This window comes from Sorex fumeus, unplaced genomic scaffold (assembly GCF_029834395.1).
Source record: "Sorex fumeus unplaced genomic scaffold, SorFum_2.1 ptg000015l, whole genome shotgun sequence".
NCBI lineage: Eukaryota > Metazoa > Chordata > Mammalia > Eulipotyphla > Soricidae > Sorex > Sorex fumeus.
In genome coordinates, this window is record NW_026606072.1 from 1,750,091 (window position 1) to 1,771,622 (window position 21,532).

General features: G+C 41.0%; 1 protein-coding gene across 2 annotated transcripts in view; it reads right to left on the reverse strand.

The window, feature by feature from the left end:
- The window catches only part of ADAMTS12 (ADAM metallopeptidase with thrombospondin type 1 motif 12), a 312,101-nt gene that overhangs the window by 84,482 nt on the left and 206,087 nt on the right, over positions 1-21,532 (reverse strand). For both annotated transcript variants that reach the window (XM_056112102.1, XM_056112101.1), the window contains exons 6-11: positions 18,081-18,205; positions 13,438-13,587; positions 11,664-11,807; positions 10,773-10,917; positions 5,145-5,237; positions 3,179-3,324 (exon numbers count right to left, since the gene is read on the reverse strand). In XM_056112102.1, coding sequence (XP_055968077.1) covers positions 3,179-3,324; positions 5,145-5,237; positions 10,773-10,917; positions 11,664-11,807; positions 13,438-13,587; positions 18,081-18,205 — 803 coding nt within the window. The remainder of the gene's footprint in view (positions 1-3,178; positions 3,325-5,144; positions 5,238-10,772; positions 10,918-11,663; positions 11,808-13,437; positions 13,588-18,080; positions 18,206-21,532) is intronic.

The window sequence follows — 21,532 nt, forward strand, 5'->3', positions numbered from 1 at the left end:
CCTCCCAACACCTTTATTTGGTGCTCCCTTCTCTATCTGAGCTCCCTTTTCCCCTAGCATGTGTAGCTGGCCTCCAAGCCATGGAGCAAAATTCCTGGTACTAATCTCGACCATTCTTGGGTGTTAGTCTCCTATTTTGTTACTTTATGTTCCCCAGATGAATGCAATCTTTCTGTTTATCCCTTTCTTTCTGACTCATTTCGCTTAACATGATACTTTCCATGTAGTACCACTTGTATGTAAATTTCATGACTTCATCTTTTCTAACAGCTACATAGTACTCCATTGTGTAGATGTACCAAAGTTTCTTTAACCAGTCATCTGTTCTCAGGCACTCAGGTTTTTTCCCAGATTCTGGCTTTTGTAAAGAGTGATGCAATGAACAAACAAGTGCAGATGTCACTTGAACTATACTTTTTTGCCTCTCTGGGATATATTCCCAGGAGTGGTATTGCTGGGTCAAATGGGAACTCAATTTCTAATTTTGATCATCTAATTTTTGATAAGGGGGCAAGAAAAGTGAAGTGGAGCAAGGAAAGTCTCTTTAACAAATTGTGCTGGCAAAACTGAACAGCTACATGCAAAAAAGTGGGCTCAGATCTCCGCCTAATGCCATGTACAAAAGTAAGATCAAAGTATATTAAAGACCTCAACATCTGACCGGAATCCATAAGGTACACTGAAGAAAAAGTTGGCAAAACCCTCCATGACATTGAAGCTAATGGTATCTTCAAAGATGTCACGCCACTGGCCAAGCAAGTGAAAACAGAGATAGACAAATGGGACTATCTTAAACTAAGAAGCTTCTACACCTCCAAAGAAACAGTGACCAAAATACAAAGACAGTCTACAGAGTGGGAAAGGATATTCGCCAAATACACATCCGACAAGGGGTTGATATCAAGGATATACAAGGTACTGGTTGAACTCCACAAGAAGAAAACATCCAACCCCATCGAAAAATGGGACAATGAAATGAACAGAAACTTTCTCAAAGAAGAAATTCAAATGGTTAAAAGGCACATGAGAAAATGCTCTACATCATTAATCATCAGGGAGATGCAGATCAAAACAACAATGAGATATCCTCTCACACCACAGGGACTGTCCCACATCCAAAAGAACGAAAGCAACTGGTGCTGGCGTGGATGTGGCGAGAAAGGGACCCTCCTTCACTGCTGGTGGGAATGCTTACTGGTTCAGTCCTTTTGGAAAACAGTATGGATGATTCTCAAAAAAAAAAAATCAATCACAATCACACAACCATCCTGTTATTCGTCGATTGCCTGGAGCAGGTCCCAGTAATGTCTCTTCGTCCTAGCCCTGAGATTTATTCAAGGCTCTTTCAGAGTTAGGAGAATGAGACCCTTCATTGTTACTGGTATTTGGCATATTGGGTATGCCACGGAGAGTTTGCCAGACTCTGCTGTGTGGGAAAAAATAAAAAAAAATATTACTTAGAACTGAGATGCTGTGGAAATGTAAATACACAGATCATTTGGGTTTTTAAAAATGTGATTCTTGTTTTTACTCTTTAATGCAAACCAAAGTAAATATGGGCAAAATAAACTCTCCATGTATAACAGACATCATATTTATAATTAAAAATTTATACTGAGGAGCTGAAGAGAAAATGTAACTGCATGCAAGTGACATACTTGAGTTCCTGGCACCCCATCTAGTCCCCCAGGCCCCACGAAGAGTGATCTCTGAATGAAGAGCTTAGGAGTAAGCCCGGAGTAGCAGTCAGGTGTGGCCCCAAGATTCCCCAAATTTATTTGGGAACTAGTATATCAGGAAATAATGAAATGGAGAATGTCATATAAATTTGAAGACAAGGGAAATTAAGCTTCATAATTATTATACATACTAAGATACGAAAAAATTCTGAATTTGATTAAAAGAGCAAATGTCACTTATGAAATTAATTGTTCAGAGCTTTCAGGGACTACACATCACCCACGAACAGCCTCTCTGGCTTCTGATCAAGCTGCTTAATGACCTTGATCCAAGAGACTCAGAAACAAATCTCGAAACCTAGCGGCTTTTGGCAGAAATGCATCCGGAACCCGCAGTAGGTTACTGTCGCCGGGCCACCCTAGGGGGGAAAGGGTGTTGTCCCTCCACCTGCTCCCCCCTGGCGGTTTAGTGGCCGTCATCTTCCAGAGGCCATTGGATAATCAGGTCTGGGCCCGCAGTGACAAAACTTGTTGGGCCTCATGGGATGGGGGTGGAGCCAGGCCTGTCCTCCCCACCCCAACGAGACCCCAAGTCAAAGCCCATGAATGGTCTCTGACTCCTGATCAAGCTACTCAACGGCCATGATCCCAGAGACTCAGGAGCAAATCTCGAAACCCAGTGGCTTTTGGCAGAAATTCCTCCAGATTTAAGTGTTAAAATTTCGGAATTTCAAAATCCCGCAGCCACTACTGCAGCCATGCAACATCATATGTTATTCATAACCAGCAATAGAACACAAGTTGTCTACTGTTGCCTTTTCAGCAGATCTGAGTGTTGGGGTAAAATCTCAAATAATAATGGTGGGCCTGGTGTCGAAATAGTGAATGTGATCAAAGTAGAGAGAGAGTAATGTGGAAATCATCTGCCCCACAGGTAGGGGGAGGGTGTGGGACGGGGGTATACTGGGATTTTTGGTGGTGGAGAATGGGCACTGGTGAAGGTACGGGTGTTTCATTGTTTGACTGAGACTTAGACCCGAAAGCTTTGTAACTGCTCTCATGGTGATTCAATAAATTATAAAAAATGAAAAAAAGTAAGGTGGAGTTCATGCCCAATTCAATCAGCTAATCAGTGGCTGAATAAATAGCAGTACTTCTACATAAAAAAAAAAAAGAAAATGGGACTACTGAGAAGAATTTAACAGCCTGATCTCCTATGGGCTTTCCCATAAATTGCACTTTTAAAAGAATTTAGCTTATTTCTCCAAATAATTAATTGCTTTACTTATCTAGGGAAAAGCCCAGATAACACCAAATGAAACAGAAACACCTTCCCTCCAATCTCAGTGAAGCCTGTGGAACCCTTTCACTTTGGGAACCTACTTCTCTTCCCTCACGAGACTTGGAGTCCTGGATAGGTATCAATCCTTGTGAGTCTCGGGGGAACGTATAGGATGCTGGGATCACACCCAGGAAGGGAACATCTGGGCAATACTTACTCAGGGCTGTTGCAGAGTCTCTCTGCACTCTGGGCTCCAGCCCCACAAGTTCTGGAACAGTGGGACCAGGAGGACCAGCCACCCCAAGCTCCGGGAATGCTCTCTGGCTTCTTCCCCACTGTGATGCATTTACCAGCCATACACCACTGGAAAGGGAAAGAGGTCGGAGAAACACACGTCAGGAAGTTCCCCACAGAAGGGCGAGCCTAAAGTTCCAGAGGTCTAACCCTGAGCCAGCAGGTTCCAGCCAGAAACTGAACAACGAGTGTTCCAGGAAGAATTCTCTCTCCAAGACCTTAGGGTTTTAGCATCAGGGAGTTGCAGGAATGGCAAGGAACTGCAGGATGCTTCACTGCATTCGGTGCCAGAGTGCTATTCAAACTGAGGTGTGGAGATTGCTTGCCAGAATGTAAATCAACAGGCCACTTCCTTCCCTGAGTGTGCTGCTATGAAAAGCCAGTGATTAAGTATGCTTTGTAACACAGTTGCTGAGTATTGCAGTTGATTCACTTTCTGGTGCAAGCTCCTTATCTTGTTGGAGATGAAAGCAAACATCTTTCAGTCTGGTACTATGATAACACTTCTTTATATACCTCCATGGGAACATAAGGCGGGCACTGGATAACCCAACCTCCTGCAAAAAAAAAAATTCACTTTTTGCCAAAAAAGACAGTAATTGGTAAGGTGAAGTTCTAATATCAAATTATCAAATTCTTTCTCATTTCATGGATCTGAAAACAATTCTGCATACCTTTAACGTCCTTTACTGTGTTGTACTTTTCAAGTAACTGAGGTGGGCTTGGAACCCATGCTCTCGTCTTTAAGGAAATCCTTGAACAATCATTATTTAGGAAAATGAAGATACAAAATGGAAAATAAAGTAATATGCTTTTTTTGGGGCCGATGGTGGTCAGGGTTTACTTTATCTCTGCACTCAGGTATCGAACCTTGTGAGTCTCGCGGGAATGTACAGGGTGCTGAGATCAAACCAGCAAGGCAAATTCCCTACCCACTGTTCTATCACTCCGGTACCCAAATAATATGCATTTTTTTCTTCTGGAGTTACAAATAGCCACACTGGGGCTGGAGAGATAGTACAGCAGTAAGGTGCTTGACTTGCATGCGGACAACCTTGGTTAGGTCCCTGACATTCCATATGGTCCTTTGAGTGTCACCAGGAGTAATTCCTGAGTGCAGAGCCAGGAGTAACCTCCAAGCATCACAAGGCATAGTCCAAAAAACAAAACAAAACAAAAAAAGTCATATTTCCTGGATGACTTTTGGCATATTTTATCTACTGGCTTCCCATTATTTATGACTTTTTGTCACTGTGTATTAAAAATCACTTGGTGACTATGTCAAGTTATAATCTATGAGACATCATGCCACATTCAAAAATGCATAAAAAACATTTATCAAATGCCTAAATCCTCACCCACAATAAAGTCAACTGGATTGGTTGAGTTGCATATTCTGGCTTCCAGAAGTGTGAAGAAAATCTTAACATCTTTGAGTTCCTGGAGGTTTAACCTGCCTGCCTAGTAAAGCAGCCAGGACTTCCAGAACTGCAATGAGGTCTCACAGAAATTTTTAAAAATATAACTAATGCCCCAAACTAGCATGTGTGGAAAGAAGAGGCCTATTCAGTATCCTTTCCAGCATTTAATAAGGAAGGGGGAAAGTTAAAAGGAAGGTTGGTTATGAGCTCAGATGGTACAAAAGCCACACACACGCAAAGGATGGGGCAGAGGACTGTGGAACTTGCTTTAGGCCTCTTCTCCTAGCTTCTCATTTCCAGTTAATACTCAAAATGTGTAATGGAAGGAGAATTCTTTGCTCTGGCTGGTCAGACTGTTATTTTCCTGCATCCAGACAGCTGCCCCTGGTTCTTTCTCCCCCAGCTCTCCTTGAGAACACTTTGTCCACACCTTCCCAGCACCTTCCTCAGCCCAACATGGCACATCACCTTCTTCTCGCCACACCGTGTCCCATCTGCAGCAGCATCCAGCTTAGAGCGACAAAAGCCTTTCACTGAGCACCACAGGGTCTGGCAAACATTCTGGAAAACAAATGTGAGATTGCACTGTCTTTAATTTCAGACAGTGAAAATGAGTAATGCATTGAGTAAATGCATTTCTCCGGTGATGGTAAAATCCACACACACACACACACACACACACACACACACACACACACACACACACACACTCACCCTCATATCCACAGTAAATACTGCTGTTGTATCCGAATAAGAGGAAGCAATTCTTTTGAGAACTCAATTTAAAACCTAATATGAATTTTATATTAAGCAGTAGTTTCTATGTCCAATACGTAAATGGAGATAAATGATATTAGTCACCATGTAAGTCAATATGCAAATGGAGATAAATGATATTTCCTAAGAATTAAGGTTTTAATTTCTTTTTGTCTTATTTTTTGGGTCATATCTAGTGATGCTCAGGGGCTATTTCTGGCTTATTTTCACAGTTCTTCCCCCTGGACCATGAACTATAGGGGTTCAAATCTTAGTGCTTTAATGTATCTTTCTGTTAATTTGTATATATGTGGTAGCCTGCCTGCCTGCCTGCCTGCTTGCCTTCCTTCCTTCCTTCCTTCCTCCCTTCTTTCCTTCCTTCCTTCCTTCCTCCCTCCCTCCCTCCTTCCCTCCCTCCCTTCTTTCCTTCCTTCCTCCCTCCCTCCCTCCCTCCCTTTTTTCCTTCCTTCCTTCCTTCCCTCCCTCCCCCTTGTCCTCCTCTTTATCTTCTTCTCCTTATTTTCATCTTCCTCCTCCTCCTTCTCTTCCTTTTTTTATGTTTATGTGCCACACCCAGCAGTTCTTAGGGCTTACTCCTGGCTCTGTGCTCAGGGATCACTCCTGGTAGTGATAATTTTCTTAACTACAAAGTCCTGTGAATAGATTATTCTGTTCTTTTGTACCAAATCTGTGGTTTACCGAATCACTGAATTTGTCTTCACCAAACTCTTCATTTCAAAGCTACAATTAATTGTAATTTTTCATGTTTACTTTAAAAATATCTCTCATGCTTTTATTTTTCTCATATATAGCTTTTCTTTATGTATTTATTTTTATAGTCCCTATTTAAAAAATTAAATTAATCTAGGACCATGAAGAAGTTTTCTGTGTTTCTTCCTCTTGCTATATATATATAAAGATTGCTTCAAACTTTGGATTAGGGGATGAACTGTGAACTCATCTCCTCAGAAGTCTAATCTAATGGAGGTTTATACATCCTAAACTGGAAGTTGCCTTCTCCAAAAAAAAATTTTAACTTTTACTTTAGAGGTAGGGCGTTCGCCTTATAAGCGGCCAACATGGCCGACCCGAGTTCGATTCCTCCGCCCCTCTCGGAGAGCCCGGCAAGCTACCGAGAGTATTCGATATGCCAGACACAGTAACAACAAAGTCTCCAATGGAGACGTTACTGGGCCCGCTCGAGCAAATCGACGATCAACGGGAGGGCCTTTACCTTTTACTTCTACCAGACACCGTATAATATAACCATGTCAGAAATATTTTTTGTTTGTTTTGTTTTTTGCTTTTTGGGTCACACCTGGCAATGCACAGGAAGTTACTCCTGGCTCATGCACTCAGGAATTACTCTTGGCGGTGCTCAGGGGACTTTATGAGATGCTGGGAATCGAACCCGGGTCAGTTGCATGCGAAGCAAATGTCCTACCCACTGTGCTATTGCCCCAGCCCTGTCAGAAATATTTTATGCTAATTTTTGTTAAGAGTATTTTCAAAGTTTATGAAAATTATAATCTGAACTCTAAATCATGAGGCTAGAGTAAATTATTTTCTCATGAGAGAGTCATCCACCAGCATTCTTCTCTTTCAAATCTAAGTGAAATTAAAACGATTCTCTCTTTCCTGGTAGATTTTTTCTAGTTCATCCTCTCAAAGGCTCCAGCCTCACATATGAGTTTCACTTCTAGTTCCCTGTGCTGATCAAGGTGATGATGCCTCTGACTAAACCAGCTGGCTGTTAAAATTAAGCCATTTGATTCTCTTCACATCAGCTTCAACATAAATAACTTTTTAATGTTTTTTCCTTGAGAATTTTTTTTAACTTTTTTTAACTTACAAATTTGCTATACGTTTATAAAAAAAAAACAGCGATGTGCTGAATGAAATATACAAAAGAACTTGCTAATATTTTTGTACCTTCTTTTGAGTTATAAGTGATTTCAACATAATAAGGCATGATCAATATTCTATGGCATTTAGGTGTTTTTCAGGATTAAAAATTATGAGGTTATCTTGGTTATAATCTGCAGGGATCTGAAGTCTCCAGTCACTTATCTCTGAAGTATCTTCTATGTATTAAGCACTGGTGATAGTCAGAATTTAAGAATTCCATTGGAAACTTTACAATAAAACAGATAATGATAGTGACAAATGGAAAGAAGGTATAATATAGTCTAATAGATACATTGTCAAAGTAAATATAGGACAGGATGTGAAGTGATATTTAAGCTGAGACCTAACTGTTGAATAGGAAGGATGGTTGGGGGAAGCAGCACATGCAAAATTCTGGGCATAGTAAAAAATCCAGTGCTTTCAGGGAATGAAGTAATTCAGCATTTGACAACAAAGAGATTACAATAAAAGGAAAAGTCACAAAGGAAGCAATGCATAAAATAAGTAAAGAAGTCAGAGCAAATACAGGAGAAACAGACTCTGGATTTCCAATATGAACTGCAATAAATGTGCCAAATATGATGAAGTTTAAAAAAAGATCATACTGAAACAATTAGGAACAGAAGACTAAAAAATAACAGAAAATTTTGGAATGAATATTGATTGAGAAGTATAACCTAATAGATTGTTGGAAAGAAAAAAAATGAAATAAACAAATAAGATTCAAAAGTCAGTAAAAGGAAGCTTAACTAGATGATTAGACACCTAAAAAGAGAACTAGTGAATTATTTAATACAATAGCACATAATGCAGAGAAATAAAAGATGAAAAATGCGAAGAGGAGTTTGTAAGACTCGAGAGATTGACCATAAAGTCAACACATGGATAATTCAATTTAGAGGTTAGAGAGTTAAAGCAGTGTTTTCAGCAACAGAAAGAAAGGATAGAATAAACACTACTGTCTGTTTGAAGTATGTAAAAGAGTTTGAAGCATAGAAAAATGAGGAGGTGAGCAATGTTTTCATCAGAGGGAAACATTCAGATTTCCAGAGGCCCCTTGGGTTGTACTTAGAAGAATGTTGGGCTGTACTTAGAGGAATGGGTCAGAGTTGAGGGGAGGTGAGTATAAATTCAAGGAAGAAAACTAACAGATGATGACTTGATCGTTAAATGCAGGAGAATGTTAGAGGCATTTAGGAGGTAGTGCCAGTGCAACCAGTCAGAAGCAAGGAGTAAAGAGATCCTCCCACACAGGGAATTACATTAAATTTTTAAAAATTATTTACATCCTTTTATTTAAAAAACTGCGAGTTACATAGTTATTGATAATTGAGTTTTAGGCATATAAATATTTCAATACCAATCCCACTACCAGTTCCAACTCTCTCCACGAAGAGTCCCCATGCACCATCCTCTCCAACCCTCTTACCCCTTGCCCCACAAGACCCCTTGACATATCACATAATTTGGCATATAAAAAAATTGGTGATTGAAGCTTAGACCTCATGTTTTTAGTGTTTGTTGAGTCTGTACTTTGGATATATAACTAGACCACATTCCTACATCACTGGTATAGCTCCAGGGCTAGTCCTGACACACTTTCCTGCATTCCTTCCCATTCTCCTCTTCCTTCTTCCCTCCTTGATTTCTTTCCTTCTCTGTCTTTCTTTGCACCAATTCTTAACTTTGTTCAGTTCTGCTTGTATCTAAGCAGTTATTTACTTTCTCAAGTTCTTCCTACATATTCTTGTTGTTTTATGTCACTGTATGGAAGTTTTGACTCTCCCTTTCCAGAACACAAGCCCTTCAAGCGCAGAGGCTTGTCTTAGTAATTTTGGAGTGATCATATTTCTTCACCTTATTTTCCACAGCAAAGAATCTGGCAGGAGTTTGGTGAATCTTGTTTCATTTCTCAACACTAATCCTTTAAGCTAAATGGTTTGAGTTCAGAGAATAGGTAAGATTTATATCACAAAGGAATCCCACACAAAGGATTTGAGATTCCATCTTGAGGTCAATGGGAACTTTATGAAAGAGCTGACTTACGGTTGGTTATATGTGTATTTCTTAAAAAGATAACCTGTGCACCAATGCTCATGAAGAAGAGTCTAGATAGAAATGTATCAGCAAAGAGAAATGATGTGAAATACAATAAGGACAGTAGCAGTTAGAATAACGAAGACAATATAGTCATAATCTTGTCTTCTTGTCTCTAATGTAGGAAGTTAGATGTCAACACTTGATTTATCATATATATGTATATATATTTAATTGAATCACCATGCGGTACACAGTTACAGGCTGTTCATGATCAGGTTTAGTGTCATACAATGTTCTAACACCCATTCCTCCACCAGTGTACATTTCCCACCACTGATGTCCCCAGTTTCTCTCCTTCCACCCCCATCCCCTCCCTCCCCATAGCCTGTCTCTAAGGCAAGCCTTTCCTGCTTTCTCTCTCCTTTGGGGAATTATGGTTTGAAGTTCGGATACTGAGAAGTTATCATGTTTGTTTCTTTACTTACTTTCAGTATGCAGTTCTTATCCAGAGTAATCATTTCCAACTCTCTTTGTCATAGTAGTCCCCTTCTCTATCCCAACCACCTTCTCCCCAAACACTTGAAGCAGACTTCCAGTTGTGGACCAATCCTCCTGGCTTTTGTTTCTACTGTACTTGGGTATTAGTCTCTTATTAGTTTTTTTAGATTCCCCCAAATTAGTGAAATCATTCTGTCTGTCCCTCTTCTTCTGACTCATTTTCACTCAGCACAGTACATTTTTTTCCTTTTTGGGTCACACCCAGTAATGCATAGGGGTTACTTCTGGCTCATGCACTCAGAAATTACTCCTGGTGGTTCTTGGGGAATCATAGGGGATGCTGGGAATCGAACCCAGGTCAGCTGCTTGCAAGGCAAACACCCCAACCACTGTGCTATCGCTCCAGCACCTCAGCACAGTCTTTTCATGCCCCTCATTTAAAAGTAAATTTCATGACTTCTTTTATCATATTTGGATGTTATAAACAAATGAGAAGATGAACTGGACATAAATTTTATTGCTATCAAAGGAAGTGATTGGGTTTTTCAAGTCAATGGGGAAATTCAAGAAAGAGAACAACCTTAGGATTAAATGGACTGTTACAGAGTTAAAGATATCAATCAGTATAATTCTTGAAAGTCACTATAGAATTTTCCTAACCATCACCAAGTTAAAAAGAATTGCTGGTTCAATAGAATACCAATGAGAATCAAGAAATATGCAGGACCCAACTTCATTCCTTTTGCTCTTTAGACAACCTGGCCATGAATGAAAGGCCTCCATTTCTGTGTCAGAATCTTTGGATTTCCAAATATTTCCCTGACCCCTCAGCCCACTGGAAATCTCAAGCCCTGAATATATTCCACCAGAGGTACCAAGACACCCAACACTTACTTCTACTTCCTGGCAGAAGGTAGCATTGGGACCATATTGCAGTTGGCATTGGTGATGAACATCATAGATCACTCCAGGGGCAATGACTTTGGACTTCAAGCCTTTCTTTTGGGGAACATCATCAAGACAGAACCCCAAACCTCGGCTGAAAACAAATTAATAGAAGTGAGGGCAGTGGTTTAAGATTTCCTTCATCTTTAGTCTTTCATTGAACCAAAACTTTGAACCTTCTAGATAACTATTTATCCTCTTGACAACTTCATTTACAATAATGAGGGACCCCTCCGGACACAAGATAGGGACTATCTTAAAGTAAGTGCAAATCATAATTAGTTAAGTCGCTCTCTCGGAAACGCAAGCTGTTGCAACTTAAGAATAACATCATCTTAGCCTCAGTGAAGTTTCATCACCATTTGTGACTTGTTCTCGCCAGTGACATAATGAGATTTAAAAAAACTTCTTGAGATAGGAGCAAAAAGAGCTTATTTGGCTGTCACTGATAGGCAGAATTCACCTAAATTCTCGGTCAAGTAAAGTAAAAGTTAAGTAAAGGCCCTCCCGTCGATTTGCTCGAGCGGGCCCAGTAATGTCTCCATTGGAGACTTTGTTGTTACTGTGTCTGGCATATCGAATACGTCACGGGGAGCTTGCCAGGCTCTGCCGTGCGGGCGAGATACTCTCGGTAGCTTGCCGGGCTCTCCAAGAGGGGCGGAGGAATCGAACTCGGGTCGGCCACGTTGGCTGCGTGCAAGGCAAACGCCCTACTGCTGTGCTATCGGTCAAAGTAGAAATAAATCTAACTCTGTCTCAAGCTCCCCTGATCTGTGACCAATAGGAAGAACTGAGCCTTTTGATTATGGCTTGGGGAGAAGTCTAGGAGCTGGCACTTACTCCAGGAAGCGGGTAATGTAGTCCTTGCTGCACTTGGACCACGTCAGTGGGGCAGGATTGTATTGGAGCTGGCGGGACATGATGTATGGGTGCCTGCCCACTGGCTCACAGTCATTTTCTTTTCCATCATGCTGGATGCCAAAGCTGACAGGAGAGTACAAAGCACAAGAACATCAAGGAGGCAGGCATGAGGCTGAGAGAAAAGCTTCATTTCATCAAGAATAAGATAATCCCCAAAGTCACTTTGATACCCAAGGAATCACTTTAAAAGTGGGCATTTTGAAGTTGAAGAGTGAATTGACTTTTGTTATTGCTTTGCTCTTTCGGTCACACGTGGCTGTACTTGGGGTACACTCCTGATTCTGTGCTCAGTGACCACTCTTGATGGTCACTTTGTGCTCAGGGGACCTCATGGGGTGACAGGAATCAAACTCAGGTAAGCTGCATGTAATGAATCACTCTTGGCCCCCCACAGAGCTGATTTTGATATTTAAAAAAAGGGAATTTCGTGTTCAAATGTGCAGCTGTTAGAGCCATATGGATAATTCCCGAACCTCTGGTTACAGAGTATTATTGCTGTCGTTGTGACTTTCCAAGAGTCAAGGGACAAATTCTGCCCTGAAATCAACTTCTAACTTTTCCCATATGTACAATTGTTTTTAATGTCCTAATATTTATTCCCTGGTTCTCAAAAATCAAAAAAAAAAAAAAAAGAAAGAAAAATGGTGAGGGTTAAATACTGCTGGGATTTTAAATCTTCTAGAAGTCACTTTGCTGAAAGTGGAGACATTTGCAACAGTGTGGAGAGGTGCAACAACAATGATTATTCACCCCTTTGTCTGTATCTCTGCATCTGAAGCAGCCACCAGAAATCATCTGGAAGACAAATATCAAGAAGATTCAAGGTGTAGCCCAGTTCTAGTCTGTTCAATATTCTACCATTTTGAGAACCAGTAAATAACCACATTTCTTCGTTTTTAATTATTCAGGGAACTTGAGCTCAAGTAATTGTTATCAAGAAGTTCTCTCCTTTATTGGAGTATTTTCAAACTCTGAGCAGAATAACAGTTTTGCCCTGCATTTTATTTTCTTAAGTGATCTTCACAACATATCTTATATGCTTATGTCTAGATAATCATGTTAACGACTGTCCCCAAAATTGCTGTAACTATAATTTTGTAGGATCTGCTTAGATATTTCTGAGTCACTTTACAAGGTCAGATTGGTTGAGAAAAGTTACACTTTTGAACACAAGTGCTGAGCATCTAAGGATATCTTTCGTCAAGCCAAATCTTCTCAACTTTCCTTGAGCTTGGGCATAACCAGGGCTGGTAACTTTTTGTCTCTGAAATTTTGGCAATCAGGATACCAGATTATCTCCCACAGCTTTTAGGTAAGAACCAAAGAAATCACAGTATCCAAAGCATTTCTAGATTAACTTACTCTTAACATTAAGGAAACGGGTGCTGGGAAGGGGAAGGGAATGCCCTAAGTAAGACCCAAATATTGGTTTATGGAAAAGGCAGAATAGACACTTAACTCCTAAGTCTATATGATTTTACACCATAGGTAGCAGCATTTTGGTAAGTCCAACTCTTAGGTAAGAAAGATCACACCTGGAATAATTCAGTCTCTGGGATTGCTCCCAATACCTGCCCTTTCTGGCAGCACAGTCAAAGTATGCATTGTATGTGCTTCCTTATTAGAGGAAAGAGATTCAGTAGATTCAGTCTGGCAACAAGTAGAGTAAGTCTTCAGTTCCTCCGGTCTTTACCTGTGCCCCAGCTCATGTGCAATTGTGAAAGCCAGGGGGAGTCCAGAGTCTTCGTTGATGTTACAACTCCGGTGAGGCTGGCACATTCCCAACAGGTGTGACAGACCGAGGGTCTCACAAGGGCGATTGACACCAGCACAGATGTCTTTTCTGAAAGCAGAGAGCAGAGATGTACAGGTAAAGGCATCTGAGAAAACCCTGCTGGAAGAAACCTGGGGATCATTTCACACTCACAATGGTTGAGAAAGCATTTCTAATTATTAAAAATGTAAAGGTTCAGGGAATATTTGGAACACTTTTGAACTGATGGAGATTATTCTATTTTTGGTTTCATAGGGTTTTTTTTTTTAATTTATTATTGGGCCATGGTCTACAGTGCTCAAGACTGATTCCTGACTCTGCACTCAGAGATCATTCCTGGCAGGCTCAGGGAACTGTATATGGTACCAGGAACAGAACCTGAATCAGCCACATGCAAGGGAAGTGCCCTATCCACTGTACTACAGCTCTGGCTCCTACTCTGATTTTACCTAAAATTTCTAAAAGTGCAGTGGAAATCTGAAAAAGTGTGGAAAACACAAGTGCATTATTTTTGTAGCTTTTGTTCTTAATCTCAGGAGGCTCAACCATATTATTGGAAGCCAAAAATAAAAGGGTTTGGTTAAAAATGGATTTTACAATAAACTGATTTATTTTTAATTTTATTTGGAGGAAATTTTTGGGTAACAATGTGTGGACCAACCAACTGGGCTGGAATTTTCCAAACCTGAATTTCTTTTTGGTCTTTGTGAAGTCCATGCTTCAAACTATTCTGGGAATTGCTCCTCATTGGTGAAAAAAGGCAAGCATCTTATACCCACCCAGAGAAAACAAAAATAATTTCCTTATCACTGTTTCCTAACAGTATTACCTGTGAGAAGGGATGTTCAGTATGTGCACACATGCACAGCCACAGATACATGAGCATATACACATGCACACACACACACCACACACACACACACACACACACACATACAAACAGAAGAATGGAGGTTTTCTTCATTTTCTATCAGGCCTTCTAAGATCTCACCAAACAGTACTTACAACATTTAAATATTTTTAAAGTGTTGCGTTAGATCCCTTTCACATAGTTCACTCACTGACAAGAGCTGGAGGAGTTGAAAAAATCATTTGTTTTTCTTGAAGTTCAACAAGAGCTCTATGCCGAGAACCACCCGCGCAAATGCCAAAATATTCTGAACATTAGTGACAGGCATGCCTTTTTCTTGTTTTTGGGCCATACTCCGCAGTGTTCAGGGTTTACTCCTGGCTGTGTGCACAGGAATTATGCACAGTAGGGCTTGGGGGATCATCTGGAGTGCCAGGGACTGGACCCGAGTTGACCACATTCAAGGCAAGGTACAACCTACCTGCTGTATTATTACTCTGGCCTCTGGTACTTGTTTCACTCTTACAAAAATTTATTTATTGAATCACCGTGAGAACAGTTACAAAGCTTTTGTGTTTGAGCCTCGGTCATACAATGATCAAACACCCATCACCCATCCCTTCAAGAGTGCACATTTTCCACCACCAAAAAAACCCAGTATACCCCTCATCCCATCCCTACCCCTACCTGTGTGGCAGATAATTCCCACTTTACTCTCTCTCTACTTTGATTATATTCTATATTTCGACACCAGTCCCACCATTATTATTTAGAATTTTACCCCAACACTCATACCTGCCGAAAAGGCAACATTAAACACTTTGTTTTCTATGCTGGTTATGAATAGCATATGATGTAGTGCGGCCACACAATCTCAGAATTCTAAAATTTTAATAAATAAGTCTGGAGAGATTTATGCTAAGAGCCATTTGGTTCCGAGATTCGTTTGTGTGTCTCTGGGATCATGAATGTTATAGAGCTTAATAAGTAGCTGGGGGCAGGGAGAATTCATGGGCAGCATCTGAGGGTCCTATGGAGGCAGGGGAGGAGAAGGACATGTTTGACCTTTTGTAGGCAAGGTGATTAGGCTCCCTGAGGAGATTGTCTCTACCTCCCCCCATGTACTAGGGATATTCTAGTAGAAAAATGGGCTTTGGAATGCAAGGTATTAGCATCATTTTGGGGGTACATTCAAGACAAACCCGCTTTCTAGTGAATTCAACTCTAGAGAGAACTTTATTAACAGGGATTTTAACATAGCTCTCCTCAGGTAAGCACAGTAATAAACCCAGCCTTCCTGAAGCACCCTATTTCCTCAGACTAGATGTGATTAATAGGTGTAATTTGGTTCCCTAATCTCTCCTGCAGACATAGAATTGTCTTAGTTGACACAGGTTGGAAGAAGGTGTTCGAAGCATCTCATGGGCAAATGCTAAACATCCTAAGATGCAAAAGACATCCCTTTGCAACACAAAATTTTTCAGTCCCAAGTGAAAAGATTGAGAACTCCTAACCTAGAAATTGAAATACTTTCCACATCCTAGACATTGGTAAAATTTATTAAACCTTGAAATGAGATCTCTGTTCTAAGAAGGAAAAGTGATCATAATAAGGGATTAGGGAGCACTGATCTTTCCAAAGAAGTTATAGGGAAAAGTATAGATTTTGGCATCAAATTATACTGGATTTAAGCCTCTGTTATTAACAATGAGAGTTTGATAAGTGAACTTAACGAAATTTCAATTTTCCCATCTGTTAATTATAAGTGATTGATAGTAGCTAGCATGGCTGCTGTAGATGTGAAGAGATATAGCACAGTATGTGGCAAATCACCAAGGTACCACAATATCCAGCCACTAGTAACTCATTCATTGCCTCATGATGGAAAAGAGATGGAGCTATTTTTGCTGAAGTTAGCCCCAGAGTCTAGGGTTCTTCCCCATTAATAGTCCCTGCCTGGGCTTAAGTCTTCCTCTTGTCCTCAGTGTTCCTTGACTGCTTGTGGGGTGCCTAAACATCTTGTGCAATTCTTCATCCACACCAAACTATTCCCCAGGGGAGTCATTGATCAACCCAAAATGTAATAGGTCTTACCGAACGCAAAACTTTCATTTATTCAAAAGTTCATTTGTTCAGTTTTCACATGGATAATGCCAAAGACTTACTTCTTCAGGAATATGCTTGCATTTAACCAAAGATTTAATAATTCCACTAACAGTGATTTTGAAGACTGAAGCTTCAAATTAGAGTGATGTTGACATGTAAATAGAGCAGGAGCTGATTATCATTTCTTGTAGACATCTTATACAATGAAATGATAATATCAAAAAGGCAGTTGGCAGAACAAAATGTTTGGAGGTAAACAGATATTCCCTGGGTCCACACACACAAGACCATGCAGTGCAGAGGGTACTCTGTAGTTAAACAGCTAGGCCAAGCAGTCTCTCAGGTATAAGCATGTCTCCAAATCTACATATGGGGGCCCAAATTAATAATTACTCCCTCGCTGGAACTTCCCCACTAAGCAACCTCTCATTTGTGTACTTCAAAGAGAAAAGAACTGGTGATTGCAGGAGACATAGATGAACTCAACCTGGGTTTGATCTGTGGTACCATGTGGCCTCTGAACATAGTTCATGAAGCCCTGAAGACTCCTGAGAACTGCTGGGTTGGCCCTGTTAATTTTGAGCTCAAGGAATGCCAAACCGAACTGCTGTGTGAATTGACTTCGGATTTCAGGAGTGGTTCCACTCCTCTTAAGGACACATACTTACACACACACACACACACACACACACACACACACACACACACACACATATCCAATACAAATTAAAAACATGACTGCTATATAGTTGGTGCTCAATGAAGATTTACTGATTCAACAAGCTAATGCATCTCTCCCAAAATGTAGACTGTCATGGAAAATTCACTAGCTATTCACAGCTATGAGCACTGAAACTCTTGATTCTTACTAGCATTTTAGGAGTCTGCATGTGGAGGAGAACATAATAAAACTTTCATGAAGGTAAAGGGGGAAAGGCATAACCAAATAACTTGGTTAATTCAAGGGAGAACCTGCTCCTCATATTCCACCCCAACATCAATAAAGTGAGGTTAAAGAAGACTGATTTCTGTAGAGACCTTCGTGTTTTTCTACGTTAGAGAAGACTAGAATACATATGTGTCTGTATTCACATGCATTTGAAAATCTACTCAGTTTAAGGATCACAGGAATCTTCAGTGAGAATCTCTAAATCTATAGAATTGCAAAAGAAGCCAATTTAGGGAAAAAAAGTGCTTTGAATTTTGGGCCACACCTGGTTATGCTCCAGGCTTACTCCGGGTTCTGTTCTCAGGGTTCACTCCTGGCAGTGCTAAGGAGATGGTATCAGGTGCCTGGGAATGAACCCAGGTCCCTCACATACAAGGCAAGCTCTGTATACACTGTACCGTCTCTCTAGCCTCAAGAAGTCAATTTAAAGATAAATCACAGTGGTATAATAGGCCTGTATTTTGCCTGCAAGTGTATCTTAACCCAGAGAGTTCTGTGCCATTTGCAAGACTGATGACTGACCCCTCCACATCTTCGAAGGTATCTTCAAAAACAATCAAGAATGAGGGTCTCAGGGGTTGGAACACCTGGCAACCCTTACACTTCACGACCCCCCGCGTCCCCATCCCCTGCATTTCCACAGAGTCTCTGGGGTACCTGGTGAGAAGGACGGCCACATCATGATGGGCAGGGCTGAGGTCACTCTTGGGATTGATGCTCTTCTGCCACTTGCAGAAGCTGGACAGTGTCTTCTCAGCATGGTGCACTATTTTTAACCCTTGCTGGAGAAAGCAGAAGAGAGATTGGTATGTGTGAGCTCCCTGTGGTTAGGATCCCTGGCTTTACCACCCGCCCCCCCTCCCCCTCCCCCTATTATTGAGATGGCCTCAGGAGTGTGCCTCAGGCTCTGGCAGGAATTTGGCAGGGGCCAACTTCTTCTCTGCAGTAACTCCCTGCTTAAACACAGTCACTCTCACCACTTTCTCTGAAAGGGGAGGAATACAGGATAGATATTATCACTGGACAGCAGCCCTTCAAGAACCATTAAAAACACATTGACAGACCAACAGCCTTTTGAAATTTTATTTCTAGTAGCTCTCTGCTTCCAAAGTCAATACAATTCTAAAAAGATTCTAAAAAGGCTTTTATTTAATTTTTTTCCTTTTCCTCTGGAGCGGCATGCAAGGAGCCTGGGGGGCCCAGTTCAGGGGATTTTCCGCCATGAAGGCCTGGCAATTGAATGAGAAGGTCCAGGAGAGCCATCCTAGCAGCACTCAGGGACTTGCCCCCCGGAAGTGCTGGAGGCCTGGGAAGGGCATGGATGGTGACAGGGAGGATTCTGGGTCCTTGCACACTCACAGCACATGCCTTTGAGTCCTGAATTATATTTCCAGCTTCAGAAGTACTTTTATTTCTAGTGCAAACTAAACAGATTTCTAACAAAAAACAGCTTTTTCCTTTCTTGAAGTAGCCTGCAAAGCTGGGATTGCACTAGACATTTCCATCTTAGTTTGACATTTATAGGGAAAAGGCAAATACAATCTTTCCAGACTGCTGACCAGTTAGGATATGTGATCAGCTGGTAACAATTAGGCTGTTATAGTAGATACCCGCCCCTAGCAGGTTCAAGAGCTTCAGAGCCCCAAGGCGGTCCCTGTGTCATTTATCTGGCCCGGTTTCTAGTGGGGATGGAAGCAGAAGGCTTCTTCCAAATGAACCACATAAGCCCTTGCCAAGCAGGGGAGAAAGGAAAAGGAATGACTATCTCCAGAGGGACGCCAGCTTAATTTGAAGGAGAAATTCCTTTCCCTTGACCCACTTCTTTGGGTCTCCCTACAAAGTCATTTCTAGAACAGAGGGTGTTCTCCTGGCAGAATTATGACTAGCTCCTTTTCATCTGAGTCTTTTCCTTGAGGTTCAGTTAAAGAACTTCAGATCAGTTTCTGCATCGAACTATGGGCTCACTTCTCTCTACTGCTGTTTGCTTTACCCAAATCAAACAAGGGCTTCAGGTTGCCTATTAGACATATTCCCAGGTCGCCCCCACTTATACAGACCAGCCACTAAACACCATCTTCCTTTCATCAAAACAAAGAAAAATGGTTCACATGCTAAATTAAAGGCAAGACTTTTTTTTAATAATCCTAATTATTAAATCTCAGTAAAATGAGATATGGTGCAGGAAAAGTAGTTCTGGGCTCTAGCAAGATCTGAGGGACCAGTTGCAATTACTATGCAAGCCGTAATTGCAGTTCCACCCAATGGGAAAGATCCGCACCCCCATACAGAAGTAGTGAGCGATATGAAGAAGAAATGAAAGAGAAGAGAAAGGAAGGGAAGAAGTGAGAAAGCAAGAAAAGAGAAGGCGGGAGGGTTGTGAAAAAGAGCAAAGGAAGGAACTACTCAGCACGATGTCCCAGATGTTTCCATTTTTAATGCAATGGCATCTTCTTAGCATTATTCGTAGTTTAAAATCACTGTTATTTTCATTTTATAATAAGAAACAAATGAGCCTCAGAAGTGATAAAACTAGCTGAAGGTCATTCTGATCAAATTCTGAATCAGAGCATCAGGTTCCAGATTAAGGTGATTTTTACAAATGAGTGACTCGCCTCATTACAGACAGGAAGGCCGATAATTAGACAAAGCAATAATGATCTTTAGATTTCTCTGAGGTCTGATTTTGACCCTATATTCTCTTATTTGTTTGCTTGAAGGAGGTCTCTAAGAGAAATTTCATTAAGTAATAGTATCACTTAGAATTGTTCCAAAGAGAGTGAAAGGCTTAGGTATATCCAAAACTTAGATTTATAAAACTAACAAGCCAATTTGTTAGAACTTAATTATACAAAACAGAATCTGTTTTTCAGAAATTACAAAAGGTAAAGGTAAAGGTAAAGGCAAAGGCCCTCCCGTTGATCATCGATTTGCTCGAGCGGGCCCAGTAACGTCTCCATTGGAGACTTTGTTGTTACTGTGTCTGGCATATCGAATACGTCACGGGGAGCTTGCCAGGCTCTGCTGTATGGGCGAGATACTCTCGGTAGCTTGCCGGGCTCTCCGAGAGGGGTGGAGGAATCGAACTCGGGTCGGCCATGTTGGCTGCGTGCAAGGCAAACGCCCTACCCGCTGTGCTATCGCTCCAGCAGAAATTACAAAATGCTAGTAAAATAAGCCAAAAGCCCAAATAAGTAGGGTTTTTGGAGAGACACAGTTTGACTGTGTTCCACAGATTAGAATACTCTACACAATATATTTAAAGTATATATAGATATATGTGTAAACACACAAAAAAGGACAGACAAGGGGATGGCAGTGGCCTATTTCTCCTGCCACCCGCGTTCGGTAGTCTCAGGCCGTTTCCCCACTCCAGGGAGGTCGATGGCAATGGTCAGGTAAAGGAAGGAAACTGGGGCCAAGCTGGTTGGTCTTAGCAGCAGTTTATTACATGGAAGAAGTGTATGTCATAGAGGCCCCAGGATCTCTCAAGCACGTGCACCCTTGTTCTCTCAGCTTCTGTCCTCAACCCCATCTTCCCAGCTTCTCTGACGCACGTGTCCCCCCAGAGAGCCCTGAAATCTCCCTTATAGATATCATAGTATCTCTAAAGGGCGCAATATAGTGATGTCATCAAAAGGAGTTACAGAAAGAACATTAAACCTAAGCTCCGTGTACTCCAACAGATATATACATATGTATATATCTGTATATACTTTATCTCAAAACTTATTGATTATTCCGTGCAGTTTCTATCAAAATCTCAATGTCTTTTATGTTTTATGGGCCACACACAAAAGTGCTCAGAACTTACTCTTGGCTCTGGGTTCAGGGATCAGTCCTGGGTTGGGGGACCATAAGTAGTGCTGGGAATTGAGCCCAGGTCAGTGAAGTACAAGGCAAGTACCCTGATTGCTGTACTATTTCTCTAGCCCAAAATATTAAAGTTTTTTTCAGATATGTAAAAACTCATTCTAAAATCTGTAGCCAAGACTTAGGTTTAGATCAACTAAAATAATTTTGAAAAATTAAAATAAAGTGGGAAAACACCCTAATATTAGGACTTAATGCATAACTATAATAACCAAAGCTACACATGCTTACAAATACAC